The sequence below is a fragment of the Heteronotia binoei genome, chromosome 1 (assembly GCF_032191835.1).
Source record: "Heteronotia binoei isolate CCM8104 ecotype False Entrance Well chromosome 1, APGP_CSIRO_Hbin_v1, whole genome shotgun sequence".
NCBI classification, from domain to species: Eukaryota; Metazoa; Chordata; class Lepidosauria; order Squamata; family Gekkonidae; genus Heteronotia; species Heteronotia binoei.
In genome coordinates, this window is record NC_083223.1 from 9,148,796 (window position 1) to 9,175,981 (window position 27,186).

The following is a 27,186-nucleotide window of genomic DNA, read 5'->3' on the forward strand; positions in this document are numbered from 1 at the left end:
CTGAGCCCACCAAAGGTCGATGAGCTTCTGTGTTTGTGCGCTACGCGCTGTCAAGTGGATTCCGACTTATGAATTAACAACTTCCGAAACGTCAACGGGCTTAGAAAGGTGTCATTCAGCTGAGGATTGCACAGTCAAATCAAGCTCAATATGTGCTTACTTCGTGGACCGTTGTAGCAAACCGCTTTCGCTTCCCTTACAAAAGGTGCTCTGTTTGCCTGGATTACAGGAAGAATAGTTTGGACATCCAGCCGTTGTTTATTGATGGTGTTATGGTAGAACAGGTGACAGAATGGAAGTTTCTGGGAATTACCATGAAACAGGATCTAACATGGGGGGCAAATACTTTAGCTCTAGAGAAAAAGGCCCAGCAACGACTATACTACTTAAGACTCTTAAGATCACAACAACTGTCAGGGAGTCTGCTGGTTGCCTTTTATCGTAGTTCCATTGAGAGCATTTTATCTTATTGCCTCTGCGCATGGTTTGGGAGCTGCACGGAAGCAGAGAGAAGGGTGCTCCAAAGAGTGACGAGAAGAGCACAAAAGATTTGTGGATGTTCTCTCCCCTCATTGGTGGATCTGTATAATATGGGATGTAAAAGGAAGATACAAAAGATCCTAAGGGACCCTTCACATCTGGGCCATTTGCTATTTGAGATCTTACCGTCAGGTAGACGATATAGAGTGTTGAAGGCTAGGACAAACAGATTTAAGGACAGTGTCTATCCAAGTGCTGTGGTTAGGCTAAATGCAGGGTTATGAAGGATTATCTGTTTTAGATGTATTTAAATGGTTTAAATGGTTTTATGAACGTTTATCTGTTTTAGATGTATTTAAATGGTTTTAATGGTTTAAATGGTTTTAGATGTATTTAAATTGTATGAATATGAATATGTGTGTTTGATGTGTTGGTGTGTTTTGTGGAAGAGCGCCTCATTTCGTTGCTCTCTTTTTGTTGAGAACAATGACAATAAATCTATCTATCTATCTATCTATCTATCTATCTATCTATCTATCTATCTATCATCTATCTATCTATCTATCTATCTATCTATCTATCTATCTATCTATCTATCTATCTATCATCTATGTCTGTCTATCTATCCCTGTCTGTCCGTCTGTCTGTCTGTCTGTCTGTCTATCTATCTATCTATCTATCTATCTATCTATCTATCTATCTATCTATCTATCTATCATCTATTCCATTCGTTGTTGTTCAGTCGCACAGTCGAGTCCCACCCTTTGCGACCCCATGGACCAAGTCACGACATTCCGTTGCTGTTGTAAACATTCCCTCTCCGCAGTACCTACTTCTGTAAGGTTTTGCCCGGAATCTGTCCCAGGACTTCTTGAGTAAATGCAGAAAAAGCTTTAATGAAAAAACAGTCACATAGCAAACACTCGTAGCATGTGTACGCAAGACTGATATAAAACAAAACTTACAATCGGGGTAGAATTCTAGCAGGAGCTCCTTTGCATATTGGGCCACACACCCCTGATGCAGCCAATCCTCCAAGAGCTTACAAGGCCCTTTTTTATAAGCTCTTGGAGGACTGGCTACATCGGGGGGGTGTGGCCTAATATGCAAAGGAGCTCCTGCTAGAATTCCAGCCCTGTTTACAATCCAAATACAGAATCTAGGAGTTAAATTCCGATGTTACCTTCGTGTTAGTTCAAATTAAACTGGCTCTCAGGTCACATGTTTTGCAAGAGATCATTAACAGCTGGAAGGTTTAGACGTGGAGTCTGCTGACCTAACTGGCTAGTTATGCCCTGTTTTCGCTTGTCTTGGCTCTTGGATGCTATCCAAAATCTATTCTTTGTTGAGTCAGCTGTGATGGCGGTTGCATTTGACATGTAATAGGGAAGGCTTATAGGGTATGGATTGATTTAAGAGCTGATTTGGCTTTGACCGAATAATAAGGCTTTGCCCGAATACTATGGGTGAATTTTTATTTGTTTTTATTTATTTAACTTACCGTACTTCCCGCCCTACGCCACAAATTGGCTCAGGGTGGCTCACTTGATAAAAATCCAATAAAACCAGTGATTGTAAAAACAGCTAAGCAATGTAAACGATTAATCCAAGGTGGCATTAAAACAGAAATCATCTAATGCAGGGGTGGCCAAACTTCCTTAGCGTAAGAGCCACGTAGAATAAATGTCAGATGTTTGAGAACGTAAACAAATGCCGGGACCATGGAGGTTTACAACCAGGAAATGACAAGAAAATACTCTCCATGTACAAAACAATATCAAAATATTATAAAAGTGATTCCTTCTTTGCAACACAATATACAATGGCCACAATACAAATTTACAGTGACAAAAATACCATCCTGAGTACACACCTCCACTACCGGCCATAAAATAATTTGTGCACTATTCACTCAATACAGTCCAACGATGAGACCAGAACTGGTCCAATCTCATTTCGGATCTAGATAATCCTTCTTCCGGGACCATGCTTTTTGCTTATAGGTGCAGTAGTTTGGTGCTGCCTTAATTCGTTACAATTCACTGTATGCCAGGCTTTTGAAATAGGAAAATAAATTAGAGAAAGCCGAGCATACAGTGAATTATTTTATTTTATGGACAGTAGCGGAATTGTGTGCTCGGGATGGTATTTTTGTCACTGTAAATTTGCCATCATATATTGTATTGCAAAGAAGGAAAAGAAAGGTGCCCCGTGCAAGCACCAGTCATTTCCGATTCTGGGGTGACGCTGTTTTCACAACGTTTTCATGGCAGACTTTTTACGGGGTGGTTTGCCATTGCCTTCCCCAGTCATCTACACTTTCCCCCCAGCAAGCTGGGTACTCATTTTGCCGACCTCGGAAGGATGGAAGGCTGAGTCAACCTGAGCCGGCTACCTGAACCCAGCTTCCGCCGGGATCGAACTCAGGTCGTGAGCAGAGGGCTCCGACTGCAGCACTGCAGCTTTACCACTCTGCGCCACGGGGGAATTACTTTAACAATATTTGGTATTTTTAAAATATAAAATAATAATATTTTGATATTGTTTCGTACGTGGAGAGTATTTTCTTGTCATGTTTGAGAACTGAAAGATATGAGCATCAGAGTCTGAGACAAGGAAGGAAGGAAGATTGGAAGCAACTTGGGGATCGCTGCCTCCGACTGAGCAGGCTGACACCCGTGTAAATAAACTATCTACACCAGGGGTGGGGAACCTTTTTTTCTGCCAAGGGCCATATGGATATTTCTAACATCATTTCAGCCTGGAAACAAGGAACGCGCGCCCAGGATTACGGAACGCTCCCTCCTCTTCCCTCTGCAAGAGCGCTCGCGCCAAAAGCCCTAATCAAGCAACCTGCGCGCGAGAGAAGTGCTCCCGCCTTGCAGCTATCTATCTATCTATCTATCTATCTATCTATCTATCCATCCATCCATCCATCCATCCATCCATCCATCCATCCATCCATCCATCCATCCATCCATCCATCCATCCATCCATCCATCCATCCATCCATCCATCCATCCATCCATCCATCCATCCATCCATCCATCCATCCATCCATCCATCCATCCATCCATCCCCCACCCCTGCTTGTGGTGCCGCCCTGCAGCCGGCCGGGGCTTTAAATCCCCGCGGCCCGTTCCACGAGCCGCATCCGAGAGGGGGGGAAAGAAAGCCAGCCGAGCCGGGAAGCGCCATTGGCGGCTCTGCACGCGGGAGGCGGGCGACGCGTCTCTGATTGGAGGAGCATCCCTTTCCCCCCACCCCCGGGAAGGGAGGGGCCTAGGAGGCCGGGGCTGAGCTCAGCCTTCCTTCGCCTTGCATCAGCCTCGCGCCGGTGGGAGGAGCGCGGGGCGCGAGGGAGCCCGCTCCGGCCGCCTGGAGCCGTGCGTAAAAAGGCGCGCGCGGAGGGCGCACGGCGCGCGCGCGCTGCGCTCCTCCTGGGTGCTGAGGCGAAGCGGAGCGAGAGAGAGACAGACAGAGCGCGCGAGAGGCCGCCTTCCCTTCGCGCTTCGCCGCCGACATGGCCAAGCCCTGCGAGAACGGCTACCTGGAGGCCGGCCTGGAGGAGGCGGAGGCGGCCAGGCGGCGTCCCCGGGGCCCTCGGCCGTGCCAAGCCGGCTGCTGCGGGCGCTTCGTGCGCAAACACTGCCTGGTGCTGCTGACGGTCTCCGGGGTGGCGCTGGGCTTGGGGCTGGGCGCCGGCGTGAGGCGGCTGGGGCTGTCCCGCGCGCAGGCGGCCGCCTTCGCCTTCCCCGGCGAGCTCCTCTTGCGCATGCTCAAGATGATCATCTTGCCTTTGGTGGTCTGCAGCCTGGTCTCGGGCGCCGCCAGCCTGGACACCCGCTCGCTGGGCAAGCTTGGCGGGGTCGCGCTCGCCTACTTCCTGCTCACCACCCTGGGCGCCTCCGCCCTGGCCGTCGCCCTGGGCTTCATCATCAAGCCCGGCGTGGGGGCCGGCGCCCTCAACTCCCAGACCCTGGGCTTGGGCGACGCCCTGCCCACCAGCAAGGAGACCGTCGACTCCTTCCTCGATCTGGCCAGGTAAGCTCCCCCGGCCGTGCCACGAGGCAAACTAGGCGGTTGCCTAGGGCGCCGGCCTTCTGGAGGGTGCTGAATTGAGCACCCCCGTGTGACTCAGTGACATTATCAGTGCTTAGGGGGGGGGGGGCGCCAAAAGTTAGCTTTGCCTAGGGTGCCAGAGTCTACCCCTTAGGAAAAAACCTGTCTTTCATATTACTAAATACATGTATTGGGGGATGTTTTGGGGAGAGGTACCAGATGCTATGCTGCAGATTTGGTGACCCTAATTTAAAAAAACAGCCCCCCAAACCCTAGATACCCTATACATGTATTTAGTAATATGAAAGACAGGTTTTTTCCTAAGGGATACCATAAAAGGGGGAAATACCTTATAACAGTACAGTACCGGTCTTTTATCCAGCTGTCTTCCCCTGTTGCTCATTTTAAATACCTTTTGTGTATGAATCTAACCTTCACACTCAAAGGAAAGGAAAGGTCCCCTGTGCGAGCACCAGTCGTTTCCGACTCTGGGGTGACGTTGCTTTCACAACGTTTTCGCGGCAGATTTTTTATGGGGTGGTTTGCCATTGCTTTCCCCAGCCATCTACACTTTCCCCCCAGTAAGCTGGGGACTCATTTTACCAACCTCGGAAGGATGGAAGGCTGAGTCAACTTTGGGCTGGCTACCTGAATCCAGTTTCCATGGGAATTGAACTCAAGTCCTGAGCAGAGTTCAGACCACAGTACTGCAGCTTTACCACTCTGCGCCACGGGGCTGCTGAGGGGAAAGAAGCACTGTTGCATATCAGAAGGCCCGCTGGTCAGAAGGGTGGTTAAAACCTCTCTTCTCAGAAAAGACATTCCTAGTTTTAAAGCAAGCTTTATTGAGGTTTGCCATTGCCTTCCCCAGTCATCTACGCTTCCCCCCCAGCAAGCTGGGGACTCATTTTACTGACCTCGGAAGGATGGAAGGCTGGGTCAACCTGGAGCCGGCTACCTGAACCAGCTTCCGCTGGGATTGAACTCACATCATGAGCAGAGTTTAGGACTGCAGTACTGCAGCTTTAATACTCTGTGCCATGGGGCTCTTGGGTAAAAGGTGAAGGTAGTCCCCTGTGCAAGCACCAGTCGTTTCCCACTCTGGGGTGATGCTGCTTTCACAACGTTTTCAAGGCAGACTTTTTATGGGGTGGTTTGCCATTGCCTTCCCCAGTCTTTTACACTTTCCCCCCAGCAAACTGGGTCCTCATTTTACCAACCTCGGAAGGGTGGAAGGCTGAGTCAACCAGGAGCCGGCTACCTGAACCCAGCTTCCGCCGCGATTGCTATTGCCTTCCCCAGTCATCTACACTCCCCCCCCCCCCAGCAAACTGGGTACTCATTTTACTGACTTTGAAAGGATGGAAGGCTGAGTCAACCTCAAGCCAGCTGCCTGAAAGCCCAGCTTCCGCCAGGGATCGAACTCAGGTCGTGAGCAGAGCTTAGGACTGCAGTACTGCAGCTTTAACACTCTGCGCCACGGGGCTCTTTAAAACAATAAAACAATCAGATAAATGCCACTAGGCAAACTAGGCGGTTGCTTAGGATTGCCAAGTCCAATTCAAGAAATAGCTGGGGAATTTTGGGGTTGAGCCAGGAGACTTTGGGGGTGAAGCTGGGAGACATTGGGGTGGAGCCAGGGGTAAGGGTATAAGAAGCAGAATTGAACTCCATAGGGAGTTCTGGCCATCACATTTAAAGGGACTGCACACCTATGAAATGCCTTCCCTCCATTGTAAATAATGGATAGGGGCACCTACTTTGGGGGCTCATAGAATTGGACCCCCTGGTCCAATCTTTTTGAAACCTGGAGGGTATTCTGGGGAGAGACACTGGATGCAGTGCTGAAAATTTGGTGCCTCTACCTCAAAAGATAAGCCCACCAGAGCCCCAGATACCCGCAGATCGATTCTGCATTATACCCTATGGGAATCTGTCTCCATAGGGAATAATTTCCCTCTCCTCCCGCTTTCTGACGACCCTGAAGCAGGGGGAGGGCCTCCAAACCAGGGAATCCCCTGCTCCCACCTGGGGATTGGCAACCGTACGGTTGCCTGGGGTGCCTGGCCGTCTGGGGGTGCCCAATGAGCTGCCCCCCATGTGACTTGGTTATGTTATCCATGCAACAAAACAGGAGTCAAGGGGCACCTTTAAGACCAACCAGGTTTTATTCAGAACGTAAGCTTTCGTGTGCTAAAAACACACTGCTTCAGACTGAAGAAAGTGTGTTTTTAGCACACGAAAGCTTACGTTCTGAATAAAACTTGGTTGGTCTTAAAGGTGCGCCTTGACTCCTGCTTTATTCATCCACTTCAGACCAACATGGCTGCCCGCTTGGAGTTATCAGTGCAGGGGAAGGGACAGAAGTTAGCTTTGCCTAGGATACCAGGCAGTCTAGGGCTGGCCGTGCCTCTGCCAGATGTGCTGCTGCAAAGCCACAGCTGCCTGGAATTGCTTGAAGAGACCAGCAAGAATTGCCAGGGAGTGAGCTTTCCAGTATCAAAGATCCAAAGGAATTAGCGTCGATAGTGTGTTGCTGCAGAACAGGAAAGAGCCCAGTAGCACCTTTAAGACTAACACATTTTATTGCAGCGTAAGCTTTCCAGAAACGCAGCTCCTCTTCACCAGATGCATCTGACGAAGAGAGCTGTGTTTCTCAAAAACTTAGTGCTACGATAAGATTTGTTAGACTTAAAGGCGCTACTGGGCTCTTATCTTGCAGCAACAGACTAATATGGCTAACTCCTCTGCAGCAGACGCCCTGCCCACCAACAAGGAGACCATCGACACTTTCTGGCCCTGCGTCTGTCAGATGTGTCGCTCCAAATTGACAGCTGGAGATCTGGCCAGAATCACCTTAAGAGCAGTGTTCTCTCCAGGAGGGGTTTTTTTTTGTAGAAAGAGCCCAGCAGGAACTCATTTGCATATTAGGCCACACACCCTAACATCACCATTGTTCCGCACAGGGTTTTGGGGTAGAAAAAGCCCAGCAGGAACTCATTTGCATATTAGGCCACACACCCCGACGGCACCGTTGTTCCGCACAGAGGGGGTTGGTAGAGAAAGCCCAACAGGAACTCATTTGCATATTAGGCCACACCCCTGACGCTAAGCCAGCCAGAACTGCATTCCTGTGCCGTTCCTGCTCAAAAAAAGAGAAAGCTTATGTGCTTCTCAAAAGCTTATGCTGCAATAAAATTTGTTACTCTTATAAGTGCCACTGGACTCTTTTCTACTTTCCGATGTCAAAGTTCCCTTCATGAGATGGAAACAGGAATGGAGATCTCCCAGTCCTTATAGCCCTCCCAATAAGACATTATTATTGTTGTGATTAATTAGCTGCCTTATAGTGAATCAGGCCCTTGGTCCATCAAGAGGAGTTAAGTGTGTTACTGCTGCTGCAAAATAGTAAAGAGCCCTGTAGCACCTTTAAGACTAACAAATTTTATTGTAGCATAAGCTTTTGAGCAACACAGCTCTCTTCATCAGATGCATGGACAAAGAGAGCTGTGTTGCTCAAAAGCTTACGTTACTATAAAATGTGGCAGGCAGAGACTCATCAATGGAGCCACAGTCCCTCCCTGCATAAAAGACTCCAGATGCTAAACTGCAATGCACGCGTTATAACCAGCTTGAGTTGAGCAGAGGAGAAGCGTTCAGGGGCAGAGAACGTTCGCATCTGTTAAGAGATAAGCTAGATTTGAGGCAAGCAGCACTATAGAAACCAGCAAGATTTTTTTTTTTTAGGTGGGAAGAGTGAGCTTTCAAGAGGAAAGTTCCCTTCGTCAAATGCAAGCCGGAATGGAGATCTCTGAGTCTGAAGGCAGGAGAGATGTTGCAAAAAAAGGAACTCAGGAAGGGCGTGGAAGTCCCACGCACGCTGCAGTCAGATAAGAACAGAGGGGAAATTACAGTGTGTTTTATACCTCTGCATCCTAGACTCGTGCTTTGAAAGCTGATTTCTCCTTCTGACTGGTATATAAGCACCCAGGATCTCTGTTCTTGTATCTGACGAAGGGTGCTTTGACTATAGAAGGCTCATGCTGTGAAAACCTTGATCCGTCTCTAAGCTGCTACAGAACTCAGCTGTAGCAAGAGGTTGTTTTTGTAGAAAAATAGGTGGTGGAGCTCATCTAGGGATTGTTACGCAGGTGCACCTACTATTCAGTGGACAAGGAGGTGGAACTCTCAGAAGGAAGAGGTGGAACTCTAAGAAAGGTTCAGGAGCTGCGCTCCGGTGAGCTCCCACTGAATCCGAGGCCTGGCTGTAGCCTTTCTATTGCAGACCCGTGTGGGTATCCTTCTCTGAGGCTAGCTGCAAATGAAAAATCCTAAAACCCAGAGCATGATGCAATCAACGCCTTTTATTGAGGCAGAACAGTTGGCACCTAACTGCACGCAAGCTCTCAGATTCCTACAGAATTCTTCTTCAGCCTTGGATGCTGTTGTGTCTCAGTAATAATAATAATTCTTATTGTTATTATCATTATTATTATTATTATTCGCAATGAAGGCACAACAGATTCATGGCAACTCAGGGCGAAGGCAAGCAGCTTGGTGTAGAGAGCTGGTTTGGTGTGGTGGTGAAGTGCGCAGACTCTTATCTGGGAGAACCGGTTTTGATTCCCCACTCCTCCACTTGCAACTACTGGGATGGCCTTGGGTCAGCCATAGCTCTGGCAGAGGTTGTCCTTGAAAGCGTAGCTTCTATAAGAGCTCTCTCGGCCCCATCTACCTCACAGGGTGTCTGTTGTAGGGGAGGAAGACAAAGGAGATTGTGAGCCACTCTGAAATTCAGAGTGGAGGGTGGGGTATAAATCCAATATCTTCTTCTACCTCACAGGGTGTCTGTTGTGGGGGGGGAAGGTAAAGGAGATTGTGAGCCACTCTGAGACTCTTCAGAGTGGAGGGTGGGATATAAATCCAATATCTTCTACCTCACAGGGTTTCTATTGTGGGGGAGGAAGGGAAAGGAGATTATGAGCCGCTCTGAGACTCTTCGGAGTGGAGGGCGGAATATAAAACCAATATCTTCATCTACCTCACAGGGTGTCTGTTGTGGGGAAGGAAGGGAAAGGAGATTGTGAGCCGCTCTGAGACTCTCCGGAGTGGAGGGCGGGATATAAATCCAATATCTTCATCTACCTCACAGGGTGTCTCTTGTGGGGGAGGAAGACAAAGGAGATTGTGAGCCACTCTGAGATTCAGAGTGGAGGGTGGGGTATAAATCCAATATCTTCTTCAAGCAGAAGAGTTTCGCCGTTGCCTTCATCCGCACAGCAGGCCCAGCCTTTCTTAGCGGTCTTCCATCCAAGTAGTAACCGTTAGTAACCCTGCTTAGTTTCCAGTCTCTGACAAGCTATTCAGCCTGCTTCAATAGACTTAATAGCAAGCGTATGCCAAGTGGCAACTCTGGGATCGTGGGGTTTTTCCAGGCTAGAGACGTTCAGAGGTGGTTTGCCGTTGCCCGCCTCTGCGTAGCGACTCTGGGCTTTCTTGGTGGTCTCCCCTTCAAGTTCTGACCACGATCAGCCTTGCTTCGCCAACAGGATTGGCCTATTCAGGCTGCTGGTCAGTTGTAATAAAAGTTGTTGTGAGAATTTTGTTCTGGTGAGGTAAGCCGGGCCTGGGAAGGGTGCCAAAAGGGAAGCCAAAAAACCACAGGACTCAAATATCTTCTAGGGATCAGTGCCGAAGGCTAAGTCCACAGCAATGACTATGTTATAGAGTGCAAGTCTGTATGTGTCTACTCGGGAGTAAGCCCATTATGTTCAAGGGGGTACGTGTGCAGCCAGAGGTGAAAAAGTTTACTCACTTTCCATGGTTCTGTCAATATCTTGCCCGCTTTAGACTTGAAAGTTTGCCTGCTGTTTTTTTTCCCTTTGTTTTGGTTGGTTAGTCAAAGGACTTGCATGGATTTTTTTTTTTGTTTAGGTGGGTAGCTGTGTTGGTTTGAAGCAGTAGAACAAACTTGGAGTCCAGGGTATAAACGTTCATGTGTATGCACGCTTCTTCTAGTCCGTTGACATTGTAGCACCAGCAGCGTATCTCTCTTCCCTGGAAATCCCGTTCATCGTAGAGCCTTTTCCCTAGCTAGGTGGCATGTACTCTGCAGTTTTAGAGGGGAGATAAAGAAAGGTTCTGACGAACGAGAGAGTCTCTCCTTGTTGAGCAGGGTCCATCTAAACTGTCGAACATGTTCTCCTCTCATTCCAATTTTACCAGGAGATAACTAGTCCCTTAATAATGAGAGCCGGTTTGGTGCAGTGGTGAAGTGTGCAGACTCTTAGCTGGGAGAACCGGCTTTGATTCCCCACTCCTCCACTTGCACCTGCTGGAATGGCCTTGGGTCAGCCAGAGCTCTCTTATCTGGGAGAACCGGGTTGGATTCCCCACTCCTCCACTTGCAGCTGCTGGAATGGCCTTGGGTCAGCCAGAGCTCACTTATCTGGGAGAACCAGGTTTGATTCCCCACTCCTCCCCTTGCCCCTGCTGGAATGGCCTTGGGTCAGCCAGAGCTCTCTTATCTGGGAGAACTGGGTTTGATTCCCCACTCCTCCACTTGCACGTGCTGGAATGGCCTTGGGTCAGCCAGAGCTCTCTTATCTGGGAGAACCGGGTTTGATTCCCCACTCCTTCACTTGCAGCTGCTGAAATGGCCTTGGGTCAGCCAGAGCTCTCTTATCTGGGAGAACCGGATTTGATTCCCCACTCCTCCACTTGCAGCTGCTGGAATGGCCTTGGGTTAGCCATAGTTCTGGCAGAGGTTGTCCTTGAAAGGGCAGCTGCTGTCAGAGCTCTCTCAGCCCCACTCACCTCACAGGGTGTCTGTTGTGGGAGGAGAAGATATAGGGGATTGAAGCCGCTCTGAGTCTCTGATTCAGAGAGAAGGGTGGGGTATAAATCTGCATTTCTTCTTCTTAATTAGTAGATTTTAGGGCCTTTTCAGTCTTTCTAATTTTTAAGTCACTAAGAAGTTTCTTATGGGAGTGAACCCTCAGATGATAGGTTCAATTGCATATAAAATTCGCAATGATATATTATGTTCTGAAGCCAGATGTTAATTGCTATTTTATATACCTTATTTACGGTTATCTTATGCAATATTCGAATATTTTGTAAGTATTTTAGCTTTGTTTTTTAGCTTTCGTAAAAAAATTTCTGATTTGTTCTGGTCATCGACTGTATTAAAATCGAACAGACGAATGGTCCATTGAAATAGACTTTGCCCAGCCGGAGATTATACAGGCTTAACAGAGATATCGGGTTCTTATCTCATCACAAGTGCCGAGTCCTATTCTGTCCTCACTTCTGTTTGTCATTATCTGCATGCTAATTTGCTGCTGTTTGCAGGTCTTAACTGTTTTAATCCAATATTGGCTGTATTCATTTCTCAGTTACTTATGCATCTTGATTCCGACCAGCTCTTTCCGGCAATTAAACTCCCCCCCCCAATATGTAACTGTCCACAAAGTCTGTTTCAATGTTTCTGAAGAAGGTTGGCTCAGTGGTAGAGCATTTGCTTGGTAAACAGAAGGTCCCAGGTTCAATCCCCGGCATCTCCAACTAAAAAGGGTCCAGGCAAATAGGCATGAAAAACCTCAGCTTGAGACCCTGCAGAGCCGCTGCCAGTCTGAATAGACAATACTGACTTTAGGGAGGGATGGCGGCTCAGTGGTAGAGCATCTGCTTGGTAAGCAGAAGGTCCTAGGTTCAGTCCCCGGCATCTCCAACTCAAAAGGGTCCAGGCAAATAGGCGTGAAAAACCTCAGCTTGAGTCCCTGGAGAGCCACTGCCAGTCTGAGGAGACAATACTGATTTTAGGGAGGAACGGTGGCTCAGTGGTAGAGCATCTGCTTGGTAAGCAGAAGGTCCTAGGTTCAATCCCCGGCATCTCCAACTCAAAAGGGTCCAGGCAAATAGGCATGAAAAACCTCAGCTTGAGACCCTGGAGAGTCGCTGCCAGTCTGAGTAGACAATATTGGCTTTGATAGACCGAGGGTCTGATTCAGTAGAAGGCAGCTTCATATGTTCATATATGCATGCACACAAAAGCTTATAAACTTAGTTGGTGTTAAAGATGCCAATGGACTCAGTCTTCGTTCTGTGAATTTTTGTGTGTGTGTGTTCAGCTTTTCTCCCCAGAATCACCCAGTTTGTTATTTAACCTTTATTCTGTTTTGGCTTTTCCCTCCACCCCAATTTTTTCTCTTTGTAGTTTTCAGAATAGTGAATGATTTTTAAAAAAATTCTGCCCCAAATGCTCTAGCAAGGGTTGGATGCATCCCAAACAAACATTATTGAACAATTGGCCTCCTGTCGCTATTGAATGTGGTGTAACAGCGAAGAATGTCAGTTTACGATTCGGGGGGGGGGGGGTCACATCTGCGCTCCTCTGTGCACTGAGAGATCTTGGGCCGGTCAGGTCTACTTTGCAGGAGTGTTGTGAGATTAAGTGGGGAAAGAAAGCAGATCTCGGCAGCTAAGCAGGGTCGTCCTTGACTGGTACTTGGAAGGGCGATCTCCAAGAAATACCAGGATCGTGACCCAGGGGCAGGCAATGACAAACCACCTCTGAAATAGAGGAGTCAGCCATGTTTGTCTGTTGCTGCAAAATATTATTATTATTTGTTTGTTTATATTCCGCCCATTCCCCCATTGGGGGCTCGGCGTGGAGTACAGCAAATAGAAATAAAAGCATAATGAAACCAATTACAGCGTTCATCAAAGTGCAGCAAGATGTCATGACAGCAAGGTGGAATAGCACAAAAGAGTACCGCAATACAGTATCACAGTACAGTAGCGCAGTGGAGCAGCAGAACAGTAGGGAGGAGGCCAACCAATCGATAAAAAGATGCCCGCTGCCTCATCCAAAGACCTGGCGGAACTGCTCCGTTTTCCAGGCCTTATTAAAGGCCAGCAAGCCAGGTAAGGCCCGGATCTCCATAGGGAGCTGATTCCACCAGGTCGGGGCCACGACTGAGAAAGTCCTGGCCCAGGTAGAGGCAAGACGGGCATCTCTTGGGCCGGGGACTGTCAGAAGATCTTGGGAGGCCGAACGAAGCGACCTCCGGGGCGTATATGGAAGGAGACGGTCCCGTAGGTATGTTGATCCCAGGCCGCGCAAGACCTTAAAAGTCAAAACGAAGACCTTGAAACGGATCCGGTACCAGTGCAGGTTGTGGAGCACCGGTTGTATGCTCACCCGTAGAGGTGATGCAGTCAGCAGGCGAGCTGCCGCATTCTGCACCCGCTGCAGTTTCCGGATCAGTTTTGGGGGAAGGCCAGCGTAGAGCGAGTTTCAGTAGTCCAGCCTGGTGTCCAGTGTCTGACGAAGAGAGCTGTGTTTCTTGAAAGCTTATGCTGCAATAGCATTTGTTAGTCTTAAAGGTGTTTCTGGACTGTTTCCTATTTTGCACCTCTGACTCGTCTCTTGCCTTAAAAACAAGTCTAGCTCGCTACCTAGTGGTGCTCAGCGCTAAAGGAGCTAGAACTTCTGGCTGCCAGACAATTTTATGATCTCCTGGCTATACCACACACAATGTCGCGATTGATCCAGGTGGGCAGCCATGTTGGTCTGAAGCAGGGGTGGCCAAACTGTGGCTTGGGAGCCATACGTGGCTCTTCCACACATATCGTTTGGCTCTCAAAGCCCCAACCGTCATATTGGTCAATTTGGAGAATGCTTTTAAAGTTAAAATTGCTTTCTTTCCACCTCTCTCTCCCCACCTTCCTTCCTTCCTTCCTTCCTTCCTTCCTTCCTTCCTTCCTTCCTTCCTTCCTTCCTTCCTTCCTTCCTTCCTTCCTTCCTTCCTTCCTTCCTTCCTTCCTTCCTTCCTTTCTTCCTTCCTCCCTCCCTCCCTCCCTCCCTCCCTCCCTCCCGGCTCTCAAAGTCTGACGTTCATGTCTTGTGGCTCTCAAACATCTGATGTTTATTCTATGTGGCTCTTCTGTTAAGCAAGTTCGGCCACCCCTGGTCTGAAGTAATAGACTATCTGTTACTTCAATTCTTACATGTTTGTTGACTTTGCTGTTTTCCAACACAACAAATGGTAGCTAAACCAAACTGGTTGTTTTCAGTTTGTTGATTTCACTGTTTTGCCATGGCATTTCTAACTTTGTACTGTTTTGCATGCTTAACCGCTGCCCACCAGCTCTGTGTAGCTCTGCTCGCTGTACCTGGTTTCATCGTCTGATTAAGTCTGCATGCACACTAAAGCTTACATTCTGAATAAAACTTTGTTGGTCTTAAAAACTGATGATGATGATGATGATGGTGGTGGTGGAAAGAAAGAGCTGCATTTGCTGCCCTGTGCTCTTTGAAGGGCAGGGCAGGGCAGGATAGAAATGTACTAGTTAGACCAGGGGTGTTTACCTCATTGGTTACGAGGGCAAGATCTGACATGTGAGACCTTGTTGGGCCAGGCCATGTATGTGTCAAGTCTGTCTATAACTCTGGCTCAGTCAAGGAGCATTCTGGGTAGAACCAAAGTATAACCAAATGCTGCTAGCTCACTCTTTCCCTACCCCCCTTTGCTGTAGAGAGTAGCTTTGCTTTGAAATGGAAATATGTGAAAGTCTTATCTGTGCCTTCTCAGGCCTGGGTCACAGAAGGGAGTCAGGAGCCCACTACGATCAAGGCCATGCAAGCCTGAGAACGAATTGGTAACATCAATGTGTGAATGTGCCCTGCATAATCCCCCCTTTAGGGAATCCCTTTGAAGTATCCCTTATATGCCATGTATCTACAGTATGCTCTTTAGTCTTTTCAATGCTTGCCTTAGACCTCAAGTAACAGTATCAATAGTTTCTTTGTATCAACGACAACTCGTTATTGAATCTGCCGACTTGACAGTATGTACCTATTTAAGATTCAGTAAGAGATACAAATTTTATAAGGAACACACAAATATATATATATTTAAAAAACTTAAAACCTGCTTAAAACATTAGCACTCATTTGTCTTAAAGATGCTTTCTTTGTATTTCTCCCATGGGATCCAGGGAACTGGCCAAAGGAAGCTCTGGCTCTTTCCTTCCTTCCCCAGGGGACTGGGAGGGGGGAGTCTCAGCCAACAGAAGGAAGAGAGGCTTGGCTCAGTAGCTCTGTTGTGCAATTGAGAAAGCATGGCAAAGCAATCTATTCCTCCCCCCCTTCCTCCCCAAGGGAGGAGCCTCAGCCAATGGAGAAAATAGAGGCTTTGCTCTGTAGCTCCTGTGCGATTGAGCAAGCCTGGCAAAGCAAGCTGTGATGCAGAAGGAAGCAAGAGAGAGGGAGAAGGAAGCAGATGACAGCCAGTTGCTCGGGGGCCTGATAGGAGCCCTCCAGGGGCCTGATTCGGCCCCCGAACTGCATGTTTGACGCCCCTGAGTCAGACTTAAGAAATGCCACATTTGAACTTGGGGGTAAAGGTATTCATGCTGGGGAGAAATGCTGATTCACAAACAACAAACCTGATGAGAGCAGTTAAAAAAAAACCACTCTGTCTTGTATATGAGATTCTTGCAGCTGATAACCTGTCACTGGGAAAAAGCTCTGTTGCCGATTTCAAATGACCTAATTTAACAAGGATTTGGGAAGTAGATTCTAGGTGGGGTTCTTCTTGTGTTTGACTTAAGCACTAACTAGCGCAACTGCTAACTTCAGTGCTAATTACCGCTATCGCTGAAGAAAAGAGGTCTAATTTATAAAAGTTTATACTTGGATAAACTTGGTAAAAAACCGTGCTGCTTGATTTCTGTTTTACTTTGCTGGAACATGTATTTGGAGAGCCAGTTTGGTGTCGTGGTTAAGTGTGCGGACTCTTATCTGGGAGAACCGGGTTTGATTCCCCACTCCTCCACTTGCACCTGCTGGCATGGCCTTGGGTCAGCCATATCTATCACAGGAATAGTCCTTGAAAGGGCAGCTTCTGTCAGAGCTCTCTCAGCCCCACCTACGTCACAAGGTGTCTGTTGTGGGGGAAGAAGGTAAAGGAGATTGTAAACCACTCTGATTCAGAGAGAAGGGCGGGGTATAATTCTCCAGTCTTCAGTCTTCTTCTCACGCTCCTGAATGTCCCTGACGATTTTGTACAGACTGGCTTGAAAAGATCCAGAATACTAGATAATACTTCTGTCATTCCTACAGGTTTCCCTCTGTCTCAAATTCTGTGAGCAGGACTCTACAGTCCCCGGAATATATAATATTAGTTGCTTCAGGGATTAATTCCAATGACCAGCTAAGTCGCCTCAGAGTTTTCCTCCTTGCAGTAGCTCAAACGAAGGGCCGGATGGCAAGAAGCCGTCTGGTGAGAGTTAGTTGCTATGGCATATTAACACAGCTGTCCTTTTGAAATGATTGCTGTGTGCGTGACTGACGCAATCAGAGAGGCTGTGACCCTTCAGCAGTTTGTGATTTTAAACCTGAGACGGTGTGTGAGTGATTTAATAGAGCATTTCTTTTCCCCACCTGGTGTGTGTGCTTAAGCACTGTCAAGTCACTTCCGATTTAGGGCGACTCTATTAATAACTGGCCTCCAAAATGCCCTATCGTTAACAGCCTTTGCAAGACCTGAAATTTGCTCAGATCTAGCAAATGGAGGGCCTGTCAGAACTTGTAACTGTTATGTATGCAAGCCCAGTGCTCTTGGCATAACCGACTCCATATTGTAACTGCTTACTAACATTTGCCCTAGTAATAAAATGTACTAACCCAAGTATCTTGCATTTCAAACAAACTGTGATCACTGAAGGGTGACCGATAGCCTCTGGAAAACATCTGCAGGTGTCCTTTGAAGCTGGCCTGCCAGAACAGCACAGCAAGGCCTCTTCCTCCTACATGGAGATAAGGGACCCTGGGAACAGACAACTGTCTCCCTAAGTGTGAGAAATGGTTTTATTGTTGCTATTGCAAACCCTTAAGAATGTATCAATCCCTGAACCCATTATCAGAGTCAACTTGTATCTCCATGAATGTAGTTCTCAATAAACGTCTTAAACTTTTGCTACAAAGTAATAAGCGTTGACTGAAGTTCTTCAAGTTCTGACAGGGCCTTTACGGCTTCCTTTTTGGTGTCAACCCATCTCACTTTGGGTCTTTCTCTTCGGCTGCTGCCTCCAACTTTTCCTAGCATTGTTATATTTTCCAGAGTCTCACCTTCCCATAGTGTTTGGTGTAGTGGTTAAGTGCACAGACTCTTATCTGGGAGAACTGGGTTTGATTCCCCACTCCTCCACCTGCACCTGCTGGTGTGACCTTGGGGCAGTCATAACTCTGTCAGAGCTGTTCTCGAAAGAGCAGTTTCTGTCAGAGCTCTCTCGGCCTCAGTTATCTCACAGGGTGTCTGTTGCTGGGAGGGGAAGGAAAGGAGATCCAGTCAGAAAGGTCTGCTCCAGTAGAGCTCTCTTCCTGTATTTTTGTCTTTCTGATCACAATTCAGTAAAACCCTGGTTTCACATGATGTCTGAACCGGGGCAGTGTATCTGTTAAGAGAACCTGAAAAAAGTCTTAAGTTCCTTTGAAATATATGCATGTCCACTGTGCCTTACACACAGCGGACTGATAGTAATTGAATACTAAATGTCTCTCTGAAACATGCATGACAAGTTTTCTTTCAAGGAAGATTTTGCTTAAATGACTTTTGCTGCTTAAATATTAAGCAAAGTCAGTGATCGGGAACGAGATGGGTAGCCGTGTGAAGCAACAGAAAGGAGCAAGAGTCCACTTGCACCTTAGGGACAAACAAAATACCCTGCTGCAAATGCTGAAGAAGAAGATATTGGATTTATATCCCGCCCTGTACTCTGAATCTCAGAGCGGTCACAATCTCCTTTACCTCCCCCCCCCCACACACACACAACAGACATCCTGTGAGATGGGTGGGATTGAGAGAGCTCTTGCAGCAGCTGCCATTTCAAGGACAGCTCTGCGAGAGCTATGGCTAACCCACGGCCATCCCAGCAGCTGCAAGTGGAAGAGTGGGGAATCGAACCTGGTTCACCCAGATAAGAATCCGCGCACTTAACCACTACAGCAAACTGCTGTTAGTCTTTGGACTTTTGCAGTATCCTAGAAGTGAATCAAGAGACGTGTGAGCTCTTTGGGGTATATGCCTACTAAAACATCTCACTTTAGCCTCATGTTTGGTTTAGTATGTCAGAAAAGGCTTGCAGGTAACTGTATTGGCCCATGCAAAAGCCAACAAACAGAATTCCTGTAATAACTTTTATTGTTGGTGGAAAGTTCCAGCAAGCTGCGACTGATAACCCCATAGGGTTTTCAAGATAAGAGGCGAACAGAGGTGGTTTGGCCTTGCCTGCCTCTGCGTAGCAACCCTGGGCTTCTTTGACAGTTTCCCACCCAAGTATCTAACCAGGGTTGACCCTTCTCAGCTTCCAAGATCCGATGACCAAGAATACGGGGGTCTTAGTTTTATGTGAGATAGCCACAGATTCCTAACCCAGTGAAACAGCACTGTTTCTGGTATTGGTGATTATTGGGTTGACATAACAAAGACTGAAAAGGTAGTTTTTATGGGAAGTATTGTTACTATTAATCATAGGCATTTTCATGAATAGGAGAGCCAGTTTGGTGTAGTGGTTAAGTGTGCGGACTCTTATCTGGGAGAACCGGGTTTGATTCCCCACTCCTCCACTTGCACCTGCTGGAATGGCCTTGGGTCAGCCATAGCTCTGGCAGAGGTTGTCCTTGAAAGGGCAGCTGCTGTGAGAGCCCTCTCCAGCCCCACCCACCTCACAGGGTGTCTGTTGTGGGGGGGGAAGGTAAAGGAGATTGTGAGCCACTCTGAGACTCTTCGGAGTGGAGGGCGGGATATAAATCCAATATCTTCTTCTTCTTCTAGCTGCAGGGTTGGAATTCTAGCAGGAGCTCCTTTGCATATTAGGCCACACACCCCTGATGCAGCCAATCCTCAAAGAGCTTACAAGGCACTTCTTTGTAAACTCTTGGAGGATTGGCTACGTCAGGGGTGTGTGGCCTAATATGCAAAGGAGCTCCTGCTAGAATTCCACCCCGGAGTAGCTGGACATGATAGAATTGTCTCTGGAACAAGGAGAATGCCCAGTCACATTCTAAGACATATTCTTTCTGATAATTTATATGGCAGGGAAATGTCTCATAAGTTCACCTTGAGTTATCAATATTCAGCGTGTTCTGTTTGTTCCAAGATTTGGCAATTAAGATTAAGAAGAAAAGGAGATTGGATTCATAACTTGCCCTTCGCTCAGAGTGGTTTACGATCTCCTTTCTCTTCCTCTCCCACAACAGGGACTTCTTGTGAGGTAGGTGGGGCTGAGAGAGCTCTGACAGAAATTGCTCTTGAGAGAACAGCTCTGAAAGAACTTGTGGACTGATCAAAGCCACGAAGTAATACACCGTCTTTCAGTTTGCAAAAATATATTAAAATGATTTTATTTATTTATTTTATTTACGTTATATTTATATCCCGCCCATTCTATACAGACTCATGGTGGCTAACAACATAAAATAGACTTAGATAGAGAACCTCCGTCTCATGAATAATTCATTCAGGGATGGGGTTTTTTGGCCCCTTGGGGTTTCTGTTACTTTAAAAGGCCCTAGCACCGCCGGCCTTTATTATTATTGTATTGTTTATTATGTGCTGTACACAATCCTTGTAATATATTTTTGCAAACTGAAAGACAGTGTATTACTTGGTGGCTTTGATCAGTCTACTAATTACACCAATTGCCCTTCAAGCAACAGACTGAAAGAACTTGTGGCTGATTCAAGGTCACACCAGCAAGTGCATGTGGGGAATTGGGGACTAATATAGTGGAGACAGTGAGGGTTTTCACTATGCATTTCCTCCAGAGTTTGTGACAGCAACTGAATTAAGGAGATCTTCATATTGCTGTCCTGTGATTAATCCCCTTGGGATTGTTAGGTTGTTGTTTTTTTTAAGGTATTGAAGGCTGTGATAGAATGAGGTATGGAAGAAATCGTCTTTCGAACCTGTGCCTTTTATTTACTTTATTTATATGCCCTCTTTCTCCCCAGTAAAGTCTTCCTTCCTTCTCCTTCCCGCCATTTTATCCTCACAATAACTCTGTGAGGTGGAGTGGGTTAGGCTGAGAAAGCGTGATTGACCCAAGATCACCCATTGAGTTTCCGTGGCACAAGCAAGGATAAGAACATAAGAGAAGCCATGTTAGATCAGGCCAATGGCCCATCCAGTCCAACACTCTGTGTCACACAGTGGCAAATTTTTTTTGTGGCTAATAGCCACTGATGGACCTCTGCTCCATATTTTTATCTAAACCCCTCTTGAAGGTGGCTATGCTTGTGGCCGCCACCACCTCCTGTGGCAGTGAATTCCACATGTTAATCACCCTTTGGGTGAAGAAGTACTTCCTTATAAGAACATAAGAGATTCGAACTTGGATCTCCCAGATCCTACTCCAAAACTAACTCTGCACCACACTGCCTCTCAGTCTTGCTGTGGCCCCATCTTGCAAGGTACGAATCTCTTTTATGAACCAAGAACATAAGCAAAATGGGAAGCGCAGTTAACTTAAAAGGATATGAAGGCAACAAGTGGATTGGCGTTTGGGAGCATACAATTGGCATAAACATCTTGACAAGGGGGAAAGACCACATGTAGTAAGGAAAGCTTTTGGATGGCCATGAAATAATTCCAGCTTAGCTTGTGCCAGTTAGAATCTGGCCCGAAAAGGATATTGAGACTGGAGGCTGAAATCTAAATGGAAACACAGATCGTGGGTTATGTAACAAGGCCAAGTTTCATTTGTAAGAGGTGACTTTGTTCTTTGTGGTTACACGGTGTTTCTACAAGTTCAGAGATGTTTCAGGATTGGGCATTTCAGGACTGTGGCCTATATATTTGTATGTTAAGTGCCATGACAGAGTTTCCAAGGTTTCCATCCCTGTTTAGCTTCTGAGATCTGATGAGATTGGCTTAGTGGGGGCCGGATCTGACATAAATGAGAGCTTATTGGGCCAGGCCATGTGTGTTCCTATTTAAGATGAGGTAGCAGAGATAGAAACTTTTATAAAGGACACAGACAAAGATAATTTTTAAAAAAACTTAAAAATAAAACACGCTTAAAACCTTAGCACTCGTTGGTCTTAAAGGTGCTTTCTTTGTATCTCTCCCATGGGATCCAGGGAACTGGGCAAAGGAAGCTCTGGCTCTTTCCTTCCTTCCCTAGGGGACCAGGAAAGGGGAGGAGCCTCAGCCAATAGAAGGAAGAGATACTTGGCTCAGTAGCTCTGCTGTGTAGTTGAGAGAGCCTGGCAAAGCAAGCTGTGCCTCCCTCACCTTTCTCCCCAAGGGAGGAGCCTCAGCCAATGGAGGAAATAGAGGTTTTGCTCTCTAGCTCCTGTATGATTGAGCAAGCCTCACAAAGTAAGTTGTTATGCAGAAGGAAGTGAGAGAGAGGGAGGATGAAGCAGATGACAGCCAGTTGCTCGGGGACCTGCTAGGAGCCCTCCCGAGCTGCACGTTTGATACCTCTGGCTTAGGGTGTGCCATCTAGGGAAGGCCATGGACGTGCATGTACTTTAGAGAACTGGGAATTAGCGAACTGCAGCCCATGTTAAGTAAGGAGATCGTGGAACAGTGAGGTCTTTCGCATCACCTACCGCCTGGTCCTTTTTTCCTTTTAGAAAAAAAAACACCTTCAACTTTAATGTCTTGCCAAGACTTGATTTCCACCTCTGTCTGGTCCCTTGGTTAAGCTGGGGATTGAACCTGGGGACTTGGGATCTTCTGCATGCCAAACGAATGCTCTGCCAGGGAGTCGCAAGAGATTTCCTTCAAACTGGCAGCTTTTACCTAGAATCACCCGCCAACCCCTCTCTGAAAAGGAGGCTTAACGCGAAGAGGCCAAGTTTGGTGTCTGATCGCAAAGACGTATCCTACTTCTGATTTTTCACATGCGTTGAATGTTTAACGAAGCCAACCTAATCTGCTGTGCTTGGCCTGAAGGTACCCTTGGTGATTTCTTAGGATAAATCATAAGTTGTTTTTGCATCTTATTTTCGGCTGAGCAAGATTTAAGAGACCGAGGCGTTGGCCTTTGTTCTTTAAGATTACAATCCTAAACAGACTTACACCCTTCCAAGTCCAGTGAAGTCAGCTAAGGACAGCACTGTAATCAGTCCTCGGTGAGCCAAAATAGCCTTTTTTTAGATGTTTTCCCTTCTAGTATGAAGGCCTGATCTGATTGGCCAGGGCTAGCCTGATTTCGGAGCCTAAACAGGGTTGGTCTTGATAAACACTTGGGTGGGAGACCACTGAAGACGTCCAGGGTTGCTCTGCAGAGGCAAGCAATGGCAAACTACTTCTTTTTGCCTCTTGCCTTGAAAATGCCACAGACGTCAACACTTGATAAACACTTGGGTGGGAGTGTGACTTAGCAATACCTTCCACCATCTGAGCAGAGATCCGTGAGTGGCTTTTATTGAGAAGGTTTAGATGGAACTCTATGTCTGGGGAAGTAGGCTCTATTCTTGGGGCTTGGGGGGAACAGTGGGAGGGCTTCTGGAGTTCTGACTCTGCTGGTGGACCTCCTGATGGCACCTGGGTTTTGGCCATGTGTGACACAGAATGTTGGACTGGATGGGCCATTGACCTTATCCAACATGGCTTCTCTTATGTTCTTATGTTACACAGAGTGGATGGGCCATGGGCCTGATCCAACATGGCTTCTCTTATGTCCTTCTGTGACACAGAGTGTTGGACTGGATGGGCCATGGGCCTGATCCAACATGGCTTCTCTTATGTCCTTCTGTGACACAGAGTGTTGGACTGGATGGGCCATTGGCCTGATCCAACATGGCTTCTCTTATGTTCTTCTGTGACACAGAATGTTGGACTGGATGGGCCATTGACCTTATCCAACATGGCTTCTGTTATGTTCTTATGTTACACAGAGTGGACGGGCCATTGGCCTGATCCAACAAGGCTTCTCTTATGCTTTTATCTGGACATGTTCATGGAGGGCATTGGGAAGAACTTAATTCAAATAAACTTGACATATATTTGTAGGGTTCCTTGCTGTAAAGACTAGAGAGCCCCATGGCACAGAGTGGTAAAGCTGCAGTACTGCAGTCCTAAGCTCTGCTCACGACCTGAGTTCGATCCGGTGGAAGCTGGGTTTTCAGGTAGCTGGCTTGAGGTTGACTCAGCCTTCTATCTTTCCGAGGTAGGTAAAATGAGTCTCCAGCTTGCTGGGGGGAAAGCGTAAATGACTGGGGAAGGCAATGGCAAACCACCCCGTAAAAAGTCTGCCGTGAAAACGTTGTGAAAGCAACGTCACGCCAGAGTCGGAAACAAGTGTTGCTTGCACAGAGGACTACCTTTACCTTTTACTTGCTGTAAAGAAAATGGATTTTATTTTTTAAAAAATTCTTTTATACCCCACCACATTGTTCCCCTCTTTTCTGTTTTATTCTCACAACAACCCTGTGAGGTAAATTAGGCTGAGAGTGTGTGACTGGTCCAAGGTCACCCAACAAGTTTCCAGTTTGGTGTAGTGGTTAAGTGTGCGGACTCTTATCTGGGAGAACCGGGTTTGATTCCCCACTCCTCCACTTGCACCTGCTGGAATGGCCTTGGGTCAGCCATAGCTCTGGCAGAGGTTGTCCTTGAGAGGGCAGCTGCTGTGAGAGCCCTCTCCAGCCCCACCCACCTCACAGGGTGTCTGTTGTGAGGGGAGAAGACATAGGAGATTGTAAGCCGCTCTGAGTCTCTGATTCAGGGAGAAGGGCGGGATATAAATCTGCAATTCTTCTTCTTCTTCTTCTTCTTCTTGGTGAATAGAGAGTCAAACCTTGGGTTGCCCAGATCTTAATCCAACACTAAGAGCTGCACCATACTGGCTCTTATTATTATTATTTTTTAAAGACTGAATTATTTCCATTCATGTCTCGTTCAGCAGCAAGGGAAGGGCATAAACCAACAGAAGGGCCGAAAGACGCTGATAGAAGCCGTTTCCCAGCCAGCTGTGTACTTTAGCGTATCATCATGACTGTGGGAAAGTTTGCTCGCTGTGACTTGGTGAAAGAGCTGCAGAGACCAAAGAGTTTATCGCTGGGACAGATAACAGCTCTTCCCTTTGTCAGCCCCAGCTTTTCTGGCTCACTTTCCCTCGCCTACAATAGTCCCTGGAAGCTATTATTGTGTTTCTACCCCTCTGTAGAGACTTTAATCTAGGATCTCTTTCAAGTCCATAGCAGCATAGTGGAACTATTGACTTTGCAAGCATTCTTTTTCCTCTCTGTTGCACCTTTTCTCTATCTTTTGTTCTGCATGATCTGAGTTTCTTGTATTGATCTGGGGGTGTGCAGGGGGGGGGCTACATTTGTAGGCATGAGTGTATTTCTAATCTTTATTTTACTCCATTTAAAAAGTAAAGGTAGCCCCCTGTGCAAGCACCAGTCATTTCTGACTCTGGGGTGACGTATCACGTTTTCACAGCAGACTTTTTACGGGGTGGTTTGCCATTGCCTTCCCCAGTCATCTCCACTTTCCCCCCAGCAAGCTGGGGACTCATTTGACCGACCTTGGAAGGATGGAAGGCTGAATCAACCTTGAGCCGGCTACCTGAACCCAGCTTTCGCCGGAATCTAACTCAGGTCATGAGCAGAGAGCTCAAACTTCAGTACTGCAGCTTTACCACTCTACGCCACGGGTCTCCTTTTACTTCATTTATACCCTAGCTTTTCCCTCCAGTGGGAGCCTGAAGTAGCTTGCATTGCTTTCCAATCCTCCGTTTTATCCTCACAACCACCTTGCGAGGAAGGTTAGCCTGAGAGTGTGTGATTGCGGCCTGAGGGCCAAATCAGGCCTTGGGAGGGCTCCTATCAGGCCCACGAGCAATTTACTGTTGTCTCCTTCCTTCTTCCTCTCTTGCTTCCTTCTGCAGCACAACTTGCTTTGCCAGGCTTGCTCAATCGCACAGGAGCTACAGAGCAAGGCTCCCCCCTTGGGGAGGAAGTGCAGGAAGGAGATCTAGCTTTGCCAGGCTCTCTCAATTGCACAGCAGAGCTACTGAGCCAAGCCTCTCTTCCTTCTGTTGGCTGAGGCTCAACAAGCCAGTGAGGTGGATTAGGCTGAATTTGTGTGTTTGTCTGTGTCCTTTATAAAGTTTAAAAGAGCCCCGTGGCACAGAGTGTTAAAGCTGCAGTACTGCAGTCCTAAGCTCTGCTCATGACCTGAGTTTGATCCCCGGTGGTAGCTGGATTTTCGAGGTTGACTCAGCCTTCCATCCTTCTGAGGTCGGTAAAATGAGTACCCAGCTCGCTGGGGGAAAGCGTAGAGGACTGGGGAAGGCCATGGCAAACCACCCCGTAAAGAGTCTGCTATGAAAACGTTGTGAAAGCAATGTCACCCCAGAGTCGGAAAAGACTGGTGCTTGCACAGGGGACCTTTCCTTTTCCTTTTTAAAGTTTATATCTCCCCTACCTGGCATATTTTATGACACAGATGGCCTGGCCCGACAAGGCAACGATCCAGCCCTCATAACGAATGACTTTGACACCCCTGCTCTACTTTGAAACAGATTGCAATAGAGTGTACGTAGGCACCTTAACATAACCTCTTTTTGCAAACAGTCTGCAGTAGAATAAATCAGAGGCACTCTTTTTTTGGATTCCACATGCAATGACGTAAAATCCTCACATCAAACAAATTCTTCCACTTTGGAGTCATACACGCTCAGTCCTCTATTAATTTCAGGGATGTGTTAGGATAAAGCATATGTTCGTTCCCATAAAGCCAGTCCACGTTAGCCGGTGTCAAATATTTCGTTGCCTTTATCAAGACTGATGCCTTTTAAGTGGAACCCAGAAATCCTGTCACTTTCTCACAAGGGTCTAGCTTAGGGGTGTCAAACTCATTTGTTATGAGGGCCGGATCTGACATAAATGAGACCTTGTTGGGCCAGGCCATGTATGTACCTATTTAAGATTAGGTAGCAGAGATATAAACTTTATACAGAACATAAACAAACACAAATATATATATATAAAGATTTTAAACATGCTTCAAACTGGAGAGCCAGTTTGGTGTAGTGGTTAAGTGTGCAGACTCTTATCTGGGAGAACCGGGTTTGATTCCCCACTCCTCCACTTGCACCTGCTGGGATGGCCTTGGGTCAGCCAGAGCTCTGGCAGAGGTTGTCCTTGAAAGGGCGGCTGCTGTGAGAGGCCTCTCCAGCCCCACCCACCTCACAGGGTGTCTGTTGTGGTGGGGGGGAGGAAAAGGAGATTATGACCACTCTTGAGACTCTGGGATTCAGAATATAGGGCAGGATATATATCCAATATCTTCTTCTTGTTCTTCTTCGTGTAGTGGTTAAGTGTGCCGGACTCTTATCTGGGAGAACTGGGTTTGATTCCCCACTCCTTCACTTGCACCTGCTAGCATGGCCTTGGGTCAGTCATAGCTCTGGCAGAGGTTGTCCTTGAGAGGACAGCCGCTGTGAGAGTCGTCTCAGCCCCACCCACCTCACAGGGTGTCTGTTGTGGGGGAGGAAGGTAAAGGAGATTGTGAGCCGCTCTGAGACTATTCGGATTGGAGGGCGGAATATAAATCCAATATTATCTTCTTCTTCTTCAAACATAAGCACTCATTGGTCTTAAAGGTGTTTTCTTTG

The 27,186-nt window shown here is 47.2% G+C and overlaps 1 protein-coding gene across 1 annotated transcript in view; it reads left to right on the forward strand.

Annotated features, from left to right (window-relative positions):
* Nucleotides 1-4,003: 4,003 nt before the first annotated feature.
* The window catches only part of SLC1A4 (solute carrier family 1 member 4), a 54,090-nt gene continuing 30,907 nt past the window's right edge, over nucleotides 4,004-27,186 (forward strand). The window contains exon 1 of the mRNA XM_060230704.1: nucleotides 4,004-4,524. Coding sequence (XP_060086687.1) covers nucleotides 4,004-4,524 — 521 coding nt within the window. The remainder of the gene's footprint in view (nucleotides 4,525-27,186) is intronic.